General features: G+C 34.0%; 2 protein-coding genes across 2 annotated transcripts; one reads left to right on the top strand and one right to left on the bottom strand.

Annotated features, from left to right (window-relative positions):
- Nucleotides 1–3,233: 3,233 nt before the first annotated feature.
- LOC141723884 (tRNAse Z TRZ4, mitochondrial) lies at nt 3,234–9,074 on the bottom strand. Its single transcript, XM_074525824.1, has 12 exons — nt 8,693–9,074; nt 7,479–7,568; nt 6,885–6,929; nt 6,742–6,796; nt 6,530–6,573; nt 5,986–6,399; nt 5,634–5,899; nt 5,389–5,536; nt 5,231–5,281; nt 4,637–5,037; nt 3,907–4,543; nt 3,234–3,626 (listed from the first exon to the last, which is right to left on the bottom strand). The coding sequence occupies exons 1-12, from the start codon at nt 9,068–9,070 to the stop codon at nt 3,306–3,308; spliced, it is 2,850 nt and encodes a 949-aa protein (XP_074381925.1). The 5' UTR covers nt 9,071–9,074; the 3' UTR covers nt 3,234–3,305.
- A 490-nt stretch (nt 9,075–9,564) lies between these two features.
- On the top strand, nt 9,565–14,082 carry LOC141723883 (peroxisome biogenesis protein 2). The gene is made up of 8 exons (XM_074525823.1): nt 9,565–9,912; nt 10,277–10,390; nt 10,494–10,647; nt 11,184–11,320; nt 11,474–11,574; nt 12,244–12,361; nt 12,554–12,720; nt 13,780–14,082. The coding sequence occupies exons 1-8, from the start codon at nt 9,775–9,777 to the stop codon at nt 13,904–13,906; spliced, it is 1,056 nt and encodes a 351-aa protein (XP_074381924.1). The 5' UTR covers nt 9,565–9,774; the 3' UTR covers nt 13,907–14,082.
- Nucleotides 14,083–14,322: the final 240 nt, after the last annotated feature.

The raw sequence follows: 14,322 nt of genomic DNA, 5'->3' as shown, positions 1-14,322 counted from the left end.
CTACTTCATTGGAGAAATACAATGATTAAAAAAACTAGAGCACTTCTTTCCCATTTATCATCTCATTAGGTAGTTCAATTGACTGCTGTGGATCCAGCAATTCATAGCAGGCTCTCAGTATACATGAAAACTTCAGTCGGAATAACATTAGTAGGAACATAGGTCACCACTTTATTTTCGGAGTTATACACAAACCAACCAGGATCTTCAGAATGACACAAGAAACCACCAAGGTTGAAATAACCCTCAATAGAACCAACCGCCACACCTACATCAATAAGGAACATTACGTTCCATGACACCTCAACTTTACGGTCAAAAAGATTGTTGAGTGTCCACACGTCTAACTTGTCACTGAACACTCCTCTGTGCATAGGGGTAATGACTGTAACAGAACCATTAAAGTCAGTGATGTAAGAATCGCCCATAAGGCCTTGACCATTCGAACTATAAGGTAGCTTAAGACAACAACCAAACTGTTCCTTACTCAAATTAAAAGCCACCATAAAATTGTAATTTCTGCAATACAGAACACCGCGGAGGTGTAATTTAAAAGCAAAACTACTAATATTATGAATCATGTGGTTCTTAATTGTTCACCACGTAAATGTGTTTGCAGAATAAACATAGTAGCTGTAACCATCACGACGTGTGGCAACTACCCTAACAACCTTAAAGTCATTACCAATATCATCAAAACCAAAGCCTATAGTGTCTATGTTCCAATAATCTTGTGACGGAATGAGTTTGGATTGTCTAGTAGCAGGGTTCCAAAGGATATTTACCTTGAGAGTACGGATATTTTAAATCAGGCAACACATTTTGATCAGAATTGAGCTGCATGAGTGAAAATTGAAGATGATTTTCTTCATCTTCTTCACCGTAAAATTTTACAATCAGAGTCTCATTGTGCTTACAACATTCAACAATTGCGCGTTGATAGTGAGACTTGATAAAACCAGGTCTTGAAATGAGAGAGCACAGGTTTTCGACATAGCTTTGCTACAGAGTAAAGACTTGACATCAAGCCTGTAAAGTACCTCAGTCAACAGATCTTCCTGTGTAGCTTTCATGTTTTAGTCACAGTTCACTCGTCTAGCCTTTTAGGGTTCAGGGGTTGTGTTGGGTTTAAGTGCAAACCTGGAAATTTTGGACACAATACAAAATTTTTTGAAACTAATCAAACATGAAACTACAAATGCGTTTGCACATCTAGCGTGTGGTTTCATGTTTGATTAGTTTCTTATTGTCTCCATAAATTTTTGTCAGGTGATGTTTAAAAATATCTATTTTTGAGTGTAACGGCTGAAAATACATATTTTTAAAATACATACCTGAAAAAACCGTTTTGATTACGCATTTTGTAATTGGATAACTGTAATACGCATTTAAGAATTGGGTATCTAAGAAAATTACTAAAGATTCTTAAAAATAAAAATTGGATACCCATTTGACAAATGCGTATCTAGTATAAAACAGGATAACCAAATGACATATTGTTAGGTCCCAATATGTTTGTAGAAGAGGGGGTTTAATACAAACTATACCATTTAATTGAATTTAATACGGAATAAAAAGTGAAACAAAATTCAAGTTAGATAAAACTATTATTAAACTTGAAAGGTGTTACAACAACAGTATCGTTTACAAGAGATTAATCTCAAATAAATTATCACAAATCTAGAATAAATTCGACATGAACTTGTTCTATTTTTGCAATAAAAAATATCAAATGCTAGAAGCAATTTGAGATTAAGTTCTAGGGATTTTGATCCGCTAGATAGTTACACAAGAATAAGAGAATGATTTCTAGTGGTTTAGATTTAACTTAAATTGCTAGAAATAAATGATCTTGAATTTGCAGTTGACAGATTAAATGTTTTTGCGGCTGCTGCTGTTTTTGTTCTTGAGTAGTTGAGTTGTCTTGAATGTGTGTTGAATTGATCTGAATGTCTGCTGCTCCTTGTCTTTAATAATTCAATCAACACAATTCAATTGAACTGGCAAGACAATCGGTGAGACAATCTGTTGAACTAGCAAGACAATCTGTTGAACTAGCAAGACAATCGGCATGACAATCTGTTGAACTAGCAAGACAATCGGCATGACAATTGATTGAACTAGCATGACTTTCGGTATGACAATTGTTCAATTGATTGTCATACTGAATTAATATTGAATATAACTTCAAAATCAATTCTGAAAATTCATAATATTAATTCAGAATTAATTAATCAATTAATTCAATTAATCAATAAATTAATTTTTGCAGATATAATTTATTTTCTTAATTAAATTATATGACTTAATTAATTAATAGAGAATTAATACTACTCTTGAACATCAACCATTCTTCTGAAAATCTTCTGAAAATTATGAATCAATTCCACCATTTCAATGTTGACACTCGATGTACTGTCTGGTTCATGAGTGAATAACTTCCGTGACGTTTCTTCATGTCTTGACTTTGATAACTTGATTTTCTTCAGATTAAATCTCTGTAATTATCTGATACCCTGACAAGATCTCTGTCACTTGATTAAATCCACAATCTTGATTTATATCACCGAGACTTGATCAATTTCTTGAACTTTTTCCAGTGAAGTAATTCTTCAAGTCTGAATATTGTTTCTGAATCCTTTTACAGATGTTACTTTGAGAGATCTCTTTGACGGTAGATCCACTATTTACTTGTTACATTCTTATTTGAGTTGAGTTAAATTCTCGAATAAACAAATAGGGTATGACATATGCTTTTCACATATGCGTATCCAAAACGGTATTTTCAGTCATTCACTTTCAGAATAGGTATCTTCAGCCATTTGCATCAAAAAATTGTTATTTTTAACATTTTTTCGCTAGATGTCGATATTGTATTTTACCCTTTGCTCTATTTGCCATTGTGTTTTACTATATGTATGACACAAATAAATAAAATAATTAAATAAAAATATTTCTAATGAATTTATGTATTCTTCACATATTTGCATATAAATATTTAACATTGTAACTTTTACTTTTGTAAATTAGAAGTGTGACTCCTGGACTTAAAGGTTAGGATAAATATAAACTGTTTATTTGACTTAAAAAACAAAAACGAATACATGTTTGATTTTATATGATGTACATATGTGACTATAAATGTTGGAAATTAGTTGCTTATTATTGGCAAAACTAAGTAAAAAAGGTTAATTAACTTTGTGTGCGCAAAGCTTTGACAGTGGACTAGTTGATTAGCTGTTTATACCTGGACTGGTATCATTCAATTAAATGAAAACTAAAAGCTGTCTGTACAATTAACCAAATTAATTTGCAATAGCTGTTACAGCAGTTGAATTATCATCAAGTTCATCAACAACCATCTCATTTTTGAAGAGAAGTTTAAGATAGGGGAGTATTTTGGGAAGAACCGGAAGATCAGCCAAGTTAACGCTCATCATATCAAAAGCAATGCACGTCTTATGCATGTGATTTTCATCGACAACTGGAATTTTCGGATATCTTTGGCTGAAATGGGTGAGAATTATACGGTATGCTCCAGCAGAATTTCCGGCTTCAATAGCTTCACTAGTGGTGCTGTGATTCCTTGCTATAGCCTCCTCTACCATTCCATCCTCAAATGTCGCCTGCACATATAATGATCATAACATAAATCCAGACCAAGTAATGAAAACTTGAGTATTCCTAAATAGACATCAATAAGATTCCAGAACTGAGGGAAGGATGTTGACCCAAGTCATTTCATTCAGGAAGACAAATGTATCATTTGATAAATAATGTTGAGAGGACAAAATTAAACTGAAAATTTTATCCAAACATTTTTCGCCAAGATCTCCCTTCCGCAAGAGTATTGCATATGAATGAAAAATATGTAACAAAGCAGATACATAACAATTGACAGCTTACCTCGTGTATTAGAACTGTTGCTCCAAGAGATGCTTTGATGAGTTCTGGACAAGGCCTAGTGTCCCCTGAGTAAACAATTTTCCATCCTGGTACACTTTTTCCATCATCATTAAGTCGATCTGCTGCTCTTAAAGCAATGCCAAATGCTTGGGGACAATGAATGACAGGAAAACTTATCAAAACCTCCAAGCCTGCTTCTCTAAGTACTCTCTTCAATTTTTTCAGTAGCAGAAGAGCCACTTTATTGTCAGCGGGAATTCCCGGTCTCTTCCAATAACTTTGCATACGACTTCCTTTGGAAAATAATGTAGTATCAGCCGGCTGACTTTCAAAATCAGAAGGTTTTTCTGGACTGGGATGTGTATTGTTTAGTTCTAAAGCTTGCAAGGAAGCTTCTGTTGTATGCTCACAATCGAGAAACTGCATATCAAGATCCTCGAGTCTTCCATATGCATCAAGAAACCTCTTAAGCTGCCTAGGACCTATAACAATTATAGGTTCGTGTGGAATCCCATTCAATAAATCACGTCTCAAAGCAAGTATTCTTGCTAAACCAGTATGGTGATCAGCATGAATATGAGATATCCAAATGAACTTTAAATTTCTCACAGCATCATCAGCACCCTTAACACCAAATCTGTAATCAATATTTACATAATCAGTTTTCATACTAATAAGAAAATCAATATGCTAAATGAAAGTCCAAAGTTTAGACAACAGGTAAATTTACCTTCTCTTCAGTTGTCCCAGTGTTCCTTCTCCACAATCTAGAAGCAAGCTTCCTTTTGAAAAAAGATTAACATACACAGAACTGACATTCCGATACTTTGAAGGCTGGGATGAACCCGTTCCTAGCAGAACAATCTCCATCTCCTCCCTCGTCATGCCTTCCAAACAGCTAGGAATTGCATCTTCCACCAACCATGGTTCTTCTATCATAAGCTTATTGTCTTGAGATACCATCTGTCCCCTTGTTTCTTTTGCTCCAGACCAAAACTGGGCAATTTGTTGAGCAGCCTCTGCAGTCTCTGGAATCTCTGAAAGTAGCCCAGAGATTATCTCTGCAGGTGCAACGGTAGTTGGAATCCCAGAACGATCCAATCCAAGTTGTGTGTAAGGACGCAGAATGAACTAATTCACGCATAACAAGCAATATACTATGTCAAATTATCTGATAAAAATACTGAATGTGTTGTTCAATATGAATTAAATGCACTACGGGAATTTCAGATGTCTAAACCAGTATACGGAGAATCTCTCTCTTTTAAATTAGGAGTTACCAATATAATTATATAGTATAACTACCCCCGAAGTTCTACCATACCTTCATAAGATTTTCAGCAGAAATGCTCTCAAAATTCTTCGGGATGCAGCTCTGTAACGTTAAAGGAACCCACACAAAATGAAAAGGTCAATTAAACCCCAACAATAGCAGTGTATAACTCAATAACAATTAACAGCACAGTACGTGATGTAACAAACCTCGCAAGAAGCTTTTGAGTCCAAATTAGTGCCCATTAAATCTTGGATAGACCAATAACCTGGAGCAGGAAACAGTTGAGGACATAAGTAGTTCAGTCTTGCACTAATTCTGGCACTAGCTCCTAATATTGGGATCTCGATGTTTTTCCTGCAAATTTTAGTTGACACATTTTCTCAAATCCAGAAAAAAGAGCAACAAGAATTATAACACTTCCTCAATCTGTTTACAGTATCAAAAAACTCACATTTCATGTCCTGCCATAATATGTTGGGCCTCACCAAATCGTGACATCCACATCTGATAATCACTGGTTTGCGCAACCAATGCAGGACTCAAATGTATAACACAATTTACAAATTTAGAGTTCTCTTCTTTGTTTGATGAATCAGCATAATATTTGTTAAGCGATTGTATAGAAAACAATTGATGCATGTGCAAAGGTGTGGGACAATCAACAAGGAGCACAACGGGTCCAGGAATAGAGGGGCCTAACACATCACTGGGGTGAACCTTAAAAAATCCAAGTAAAATCAAATGTGAGAGCCAAGCACAACAGACACACAATATATACAAAAATTCATTAAAGTCATATTTACCATTATATCTTGTTTATCTGACTTCACTGAGTTTCCAAGTTGTAATTGGCGATATTTTGGTCCAGGTCTTAATCCAAGAGCTCCAGCCTTTCTCGGGTCGAACTTTCCCTTAATTTCAGGTAACTCGCAAACATATATAACAGAAACATCTCCAGGCTTTAATGCTGCATCAGGATTTTGGTTTTGACTTGATTCAGAAGCAGAAACTGGATGCAAGAGAATAGCAGATATTTTTACAACTTCATCATCAACGAGAACAATGGGATCAACCATCTTCCTCGCATCATGATTAGCAGCTCCATTCAATCGGGGTACATCCCCAAAGCTATGTGTGTGAACCATGGCAGCATTAGGAATGAAAGATTTCATCGCGTCCACCAAATACTTAAAATCTGAGGGACCCCATGCATTAACCTAGAAAAGGTGGTTACAAAGTTAGTTGCCAAATTAATCACATCTTTTAATATGATTGAGTATGTTTTTAACATGATCAAATGTCCAAAAAATAATAAAGATAGTTAACTCAAGCCACTGTATCACTCACAGACAACCCTTCGTCTCCAATGCCAGCTAAGGTAAGCAAAAGACCTGAATATAACCAAAAGGTTATAAACACAATACCTCAAACTCAAACACTGGATCACCAGTTAATTTTAGTGTAAAGTACAAAATAGACAAACTCAATAACTCCCATGAAGAGGTATATAAGTTTGGAGGTCACCTTAAAAAAATCCAGTGTAAAGATCAAGAACAAACCTGGAAGTCCACCGGCAGTTTCTGAGCAAACCCGTGACAGGAATATGTGATCAATCTAGAAAAATATATGCATTGCCGATCAACGTGAGAATCTATAGCAGTGAAAGTATATAAGAGATTAATATTGATTGTGCAGTATATACCTTTGACAACTTGATTCTGTGTTCTGTACAAAAGCGTTGCAATCCCTGGGAACAAAATATATAAATATGGCTAGCACAAACGATACAAAGTATCTCAACCCTATAGCAGTGCTAAATATACTTTTCTAATTAATTTCAAACTTTATAAGGTAACTTTTTTATCCCCAACTACAAAGATAATCACTAAATAATCATCAAAATAATATACTGATTCTACAATACTCTAAATATTGGGATTCCAGAGTCTGTAATACTGTTCGATCAAAGATTAGGACTTTTGAAGTGTCGTCGTGCTTCGCATATCCTAAACTTGGAGCAACAGAGAGTCCTTTACTTAATTCAGTGATAGCATGTGCAATGTGATCTATTTGTTGATCGACATATATATATATATATATGCAATGGCATAAGAAGATGGAATCCAAGCTTACTTCCATTTGGGTCTACGATTTTCAAAAACTTAACATAAAAAAAATGTAACTACAAATTCTTACGGCCTGACATGAAGCTAAATATTGGCATGCAATTTTTAAATGATAGATTAAAAACAATTTAGCAAAACTTGGCTCAAAATGCAACCAAAAAAAGGCTTACCTCTCCAGCATTAAAAATAAATCTTTGCTTGTCAAAGAAAAGCAAGACCGAAGGTGAAGTGTCTTGGGTGTCCATGCCAGTCCCCAGAATCTGAAATATACAAAAAATTATCCAATAATATATATTATAAGATTACAATATTAGTCCATATCTAGAACTTGGAATTAATACACACTGCTGGAAACATGCAAACCCTTAAGAATTAAGATCACAAAATTTATAAGAACAAACACAGACATTGTATAGCCATTTTTCACTGATTCATAATTTTACTAAGTAAAACACTAGCCGCTAATCAACAATCAACAATATATTAAAGGTGTCACCAGACTAAAACACTGTCAAGTAAAAAATTCTAATTGGCTTTAAGTAGCATCTATTTTAACATCACAATCTAACCAATATTACCACCACAATCCCAAGAAATTCTCCATAAATAATCAGTAAATCACTTTCACATAACAAACGATACAAACTACTACGTAAACAAGATCACATTTGTCCAACTAGAATCTGAAATTTATGCACATTGCTCAAAAGGGCAGAAATTTAAGTACCACCATAAATTCAAAGGAATTAGCATATACAATTATTGACTAAATTCACAACAGCTCATAAAAATACTATAGGGAAGTCTGAAACAGTCAGAAAATCACTGATTACAAGGGTCTAAATAACTAACTAGCAGTAACCCGCCAGAGGTTATAATCTTCTTCAACAAACCAGCTAGCCCAATACTACAACTTATCGGTATTGTCAATTCACCATCACCACAATCCCGAGGGGCCTTACATAATAATCATTCTATTACATAAAAGACCCTTTCTTTACATTCTTTTGACTTGAAGAACTGATCTTTCTACTAAATATTTCAACCTTTGCCACATACCCATCTCAGGAAACCAAAAAACAAACAAAATAGCACACACATTACAACAAAACAAACCTGAACATAACAAATGGTATAAATAGGGGTAAGTTTTCGAACTTTCAATTGCAAATTCCTAGACTGATCATTCATATCTCTAGCACAAGCCCTTTTATTTATTACACACAAAATAATCATTCTCCTCCATTAAAGACCCCCTTTTTTACATTCTTTTCAATTAAAGAACTGATCTTTCTGGTAAAAAAAATTTAAACTTTTGCCACATACCCATCTCAAGAAACACAAAAAAAGCCAAAAAAACAAACACATTACAATAAAAACATACCTGAACATAACAAATGGTATTGATAGGATTAAGTTTTCGAACTTTCAACTGCAAATTCTTGGGCTTATCATTCTTATCTCTACCAGCAGCTCTTTTTCTATTATACACAAAAGAGTCATTCTCCTCCATTAAAGTCCCTTTCTTTATATTCTTTGCACTTAAAGAACTGTTCTTTCTGCTAATTGGACTAAAGGGTTTATTAAAAGGCCCTTTTTTGTTGAAAGAAGAAGATAAAATTGAAAAGGGTTTAAGAGTTTGAAAGTTTTTTGTGGGGGGTTTAAATAAAATGTAGAGAGAAGAGGGGAATCTAAGAGGAGAGTAAAGAAGAGAGGGATTAGGGTTTGAAAATAAGAGACGGAGGTTTGGGAGTTGGGGCATTGTGTGTTTTGTAATTGGTGTTTTAAATCAAAGGGTTTAAGCTTAAAAAACTAGGTGGGGATTGCGAACGGGTCGGGTTTGGTCCAAATTTCTTTTATTGAATTTTTTTTATTTTTTGTTTACTTGTGAAGACAATTTGATATTTTCAAATATTTTTCTCCGAAATCTTGAATACTTCGAAATAAATTTGTAATTCGAGTTGAAATGTTCACAACGTTAAGTTTAAAAGGTTGACAATATTTGATTAGAAGTCATTTTTAAAATAATATTTTTAAAAAATATTGTTATGAATATAAATATTAATTTAACATTATTTTTTTATAAAAATTAATATATTTTGTTCACTTAAAATTTTGCTAGTTACTCACTTACTAATTTCCCCAGCTGCAAAAAAAAAAGAATTACTAATGGAAAAATACCATTAAATTCTGTTAATAACTTGGAAAGAAACAAAATAAATTCCAAGAGAATCTAAGCAAAAGGAAACAATGTGGAAAAATATCTAACAGGAGTGAATCTGTGTATCTATCTATCAAAAACAGACGGGAGTATATATATGTGTATTGCCAATCACACACACAAACACACACAGTGGTGTATTTACCACTCTCCTCCTGGCTCACAAATCTATGCAAAGAGGGGTGGATATTTTTACAAACTTGCTTATTTACTGAATTTAACTATTTCTCAAGCAATCAATTGAAATGGTGAGAGAAACCCTAGCCTCTTCTTCTTCTTCCGGTAGCATCTCCGGCGCATCTCCACCTCCGGCAGAAGATGAATGGGCCAAGACACATCAAAGATTATACCCTTTGTGGAAAGATTTGACCCCATCTCACCAGGTTCTTGAAATTTTACAATTTTTTTGATTTTATAATCAAGATTTGATTTTTATGTTAAAGATTCATTCTTTTTTTGTTGTTCTTAGGTTTTAATTGTTTAGAAGTGTTTTTTAGATGTTGTTTTGATGAATTCTTGCAAACCCTAATGGGAAATTTAAAGATGTTTGATATTAGTTTTAAGAAAGTTTTTTAGTCTACATATGTGGTAAAAAAGCTTGAGACTTTGAATTATGTAGTGTTATTATGTGGTTGGCTTTGTATGTAATCTGATAGCGATGTTAAAATGAATTTGATTTAGTATTTCGTGTTTGCTTTGTAATATGGTTCCCCCACTTGACTAAATATAGATTTTGGGATTTTTCAGTCAACTATCCCTATTTCGATATCTAGAGTCAATCAGGTCGATGCAGGGCGGCTGGACATTGAAATGTCAGCCATGTTGAAAGAACAATTACTTAAAGTTTTCTCGTTAATGAAGGTACACAAGTTTGAAATTAGATAATTCAACATTATTATTGGTTTAGAGGATATGTTTTCTTGGCAGGCATTTGATTGTTTCCCCTTGTTTATTTTGGGATTAGCCAGGAATGCTGTTCCATTACGAACCAGAACTTGATGCTTTCCTCGAATTCCTCATTTGGAGATTTTCGATATGGGTTGATAAGCCTACTCCTGGAAATGCTCTCATGAATTTAAGATACAGAGATGAACGTGCCCTGGAAACAAGAGGAAAATGTAAGGAATTTTTTTCTTACGCACGTTCTGATATGCTGCTGATAGCTGTTTAATATGATTTGATGAATGTTAATATGATTTCATACCTGCTCAAATCTTTGTGGTTGTATTTCTTTATATTTATATGTGAAACAAGCTGGAGGGGAAACTCCATCAGATAAATATTATTAAAAAGTCTGCTTACATCACGTGGTTTCACTTTTCAGAAAACTAGGTACATCATCCTGTAACATTCTATTATCACTTAGACTTGATATGCACGTAAAGTTAAACTTCTGAGAAATTATTTTTTATTGTAGCCATGGGAATTTTGGAAATTAAAAACTAAATAAAATTCTTGTAATTGATATTACTTGGTTTCTAAAATTGTATAATTAATTTCATCTGTGGGATAAGATTCTTGCTTTAGCTGTGTGCAAACTAACAGAATATGCAAAGTATTTGATCTAGTTACCAAAATGGTTTTTCTTATGTCCATTTTATATTTTTGCAATTTTTAAGCTGTATATTATCATTGTTTGCATCTTTTGCTTTAGTTAGAACCGGTTTGGAAGGACCTGGACTTACTTTTGCTCAAAAGTTATGGTACTGTTTTGCTACTGTTGGTGGTCAATATATATGGGCTCGTCTTCAATCGTTTTCTGCTTTTCGTAGATGGGGTGATTCTGAACAGGTATTATCATATATTTCATTCAGCCACAACCAGATATGTGTTTTTACATGCACAATTTATGTATTCTCCTTCCTACATATGCACAAATATTTATAATGATCAACATAAAGAAGGATAATAAGTTTTTTTTTTATTTATTGGTCTATTTTGCAGAGGCCACTGGCACGTCGAGCATGGTTTTTAATACAGCGTTTAGAAGGCTTTTACAAAGCAGCATCTTTTAGCAACCTACTTATATTTCTCTACACTGGAAGGTATGCTTATTAGCACGGGGTGCATCAATTAACGCAAAAACACCACATGTGTTATGACTTATGAGTATATGTACATACATATATCAATATATAAAGAGATTTGTGGCATGCTTAATGGTATACATAATAGCAGATAACTTGAAGATTATATTTTTTAGGGAAACTTGAAGATTATATATTCACAGAGGAACTGTATTAATATTTAATATCATACCTTGTAGGCTTATATGTGTTAGAATGATTTCTATTATTTTTTCAAACTCTGCAGCCTGAAGGAACTACTAATTCATCACATTCCTATGTGTTATGCTAAATATATTTTTTTTGTGTGTGAGTGCGGGATTTTTCTTTGCACGGTAAATACTTAAACTGTAAGACCCAATTACAATAATATGGCAGCTTTGCTTATGTTACAATTTTGTCATGTAAATTTGCTTAGGTATGGTTCAGTTTGCTGACTAATGAAGGCTTAAGTGGCCCCTAGCATCCTATTTTGATATGTGAATATATGACTGAAATGCTTAGATGTATAAGCTGGATGTAGTTGGGTGATATATTGATGTATGACAAGTTCTGATGCAGTAGGTCCCGGAATCTTTGGCATGTTTGTGAACTTAAAGTGCTTAGCTGTAGTCCACTTTCTCATTCTCTATTTCTCATTTTATGCAGGTATAGAAACCTTATTGAGAGAGCAATCCAAGCAAGACTTGTCTATGGAAGCCCTCACATGAACCGAGCTGTTAGTTTCGAATACATGAATCGCCAGTTGGTGTGGAATGAATTCTCAGTAAGTTCTATTTCCTTTAATTTTTTTAAATGTATGTAGCCCTTGTTAACGTTAAAGAGCAGCTTGGCGCACTCACTATATATTGACTAATTTAGGGCTCCACAGAAACATTGTGGATGAGTGTGATGACAGTGTCATATGCCGCATTATTCTTTGTTATTAGTAAAACTGTTTACTACTGTTGATTTGCAGGAAATGTTGTTATTGCTTCTTCCCCTTCTCAATTCTTCATCTGTTAAAAATTTTCTTCTTCCATTCGGCAAGGACAAGTCTTCAACTTCTGCAGAGGATGAAACTTTATGCCCTATATGTCAGACTAATCCAACCTTACCTTTCTTGGCACTTCCATGTGAGCACAGGTGTGTTTCTTGACTTTGATAGCTTTCTGTTGACTTTTCCCTTGAGATCGAAGTCCTAATTTGATAAATTTAGTAGTCAAGTATTCCAAAAATATCAGCTACGTTTTTCTTGATAGGCTTTGCAAAGAATCTGATTGGTTACTCTGGGAGAAACCTAGGTTCTTGGTCTAATATTACTTAGAATTGAGGTCACATGGTAGAGATTGTATTTACTACATCCAGACCCTAGTAGGAGAGTTCTGCTCATATTAACGGTTTTTAAGAATTCCTAACGTATAAACTTGTACTTGTCAAGGTATGTAACCGAAGTTTATCACCATGAAAAGTGTTGGGTTGAGGTCTGGAGCATGAGTATGTGTCCCGCTTGGTGTTTTTACTCTCTATCTTGACAGATTTCGCTGCCTCATGCTAATAAAATGAGTCTCATTTAAAGATTCTTAGTAGTTGTAGAGTTATGTCATGTGGAATGTAATTTTGACTAATCCAAAAACGTGTATCTTGAAAAAATTTACTCCCTCCGTTTCAAAATTCATGTCCACTTTTAAAAAATCAGTAAATCACACATATTAAGAAAAGTGAATGTTGATAAAAAAACGGTTGTATTAATTGCATTTAATGAATATAATTTGTGGAATATGGTTGATCTTGGAAATATAAATTAGAGATATGTGAAATAGAGTTGATTTTGGAAATATAAACTTTCATTGAAAGTTGAAGTAGACAACTAATTTGAAACAATTTTTTTTCTCCCAAGTGGACATGTATTATGTAACGGAGGGAGTATTTGGTAAATTAGTTTCTTTCCCTGGAGTTAAGTCGGGTATTGTCGACAGTGTGAGAATGATAGTTTCTATTTTTCTATATTACCATTGATATCTCTGCCTTAAAAATGAAAGTAAAGCATTGGTACCACGAACTTTCCTTATTAAGATGTGAGGTACATTACCTTTCTGTATGAGGTGCTTTAGAACATTTCATGCACACGAGCTAATGTGTTTGTAGTTGCAAAACCTCATCCTGGCATATGCATATCTGACATGTAATCTCTACTGTTGACAGATATTGTTACTATTGCCTTCGAACAAGGTGCTCTGCGACTACGTCATTTCGATGCTCTAGATGCAATGAGCCGGTGATTGCTATGCAACGGCATGGTGGCTTGAAAGACAGTGCTAGTACAAGTTGATGAATATTTTGGAAAGAGGATATGGGAAATTGAAAAAGGACAATGGGATATTCACAAAGATGTATAAGAAGTGCCTGAAAGTGGCACTTCAATTGAATTGAGGAATCCAGAGGCATTCCTCTTCAAATAAGTACATTCATTCTTTATAAGTTATTATTCAGGTAGTTATTACATCATCTGTTTTCTGTTCTTTCTCTCGTTATTTGTTTTCTTGAAGTGTGTAGATTTGTTGGTGTTGTCGATTACTGGCATTTATGATTGTAGTTTGAGCCATATTAATTCGTCTAGGGGGAGCTTGAAGCTTATACAGTATTTGTTGTACCTCAAGTTAGAAATGCCACATTAAGATAGTTACCACCAGAAATCTTAAAATTTGAAAGATGTGTACTGGTATTTCACTATTTGCACTTTACTGG

The sequence above is a fragment of the Apium graveolens genome, chromosome 5, assembly GCF_009905375.1.
Source record: "Apium graveolens cultivar Ventura chromosome 5, ASM990537v1, whole genome shotgun sequence".
NCBI lineage: Eukaryota > Viridiplantae > Streptophyta > Magnoliopsida > Apiales > Apiaceae > Apium > Apium graveolens.
Note: the sequence above shows the minus strand (reverse complement) of the source record. Positions and strands in the feature narration are given on the sequence as shown.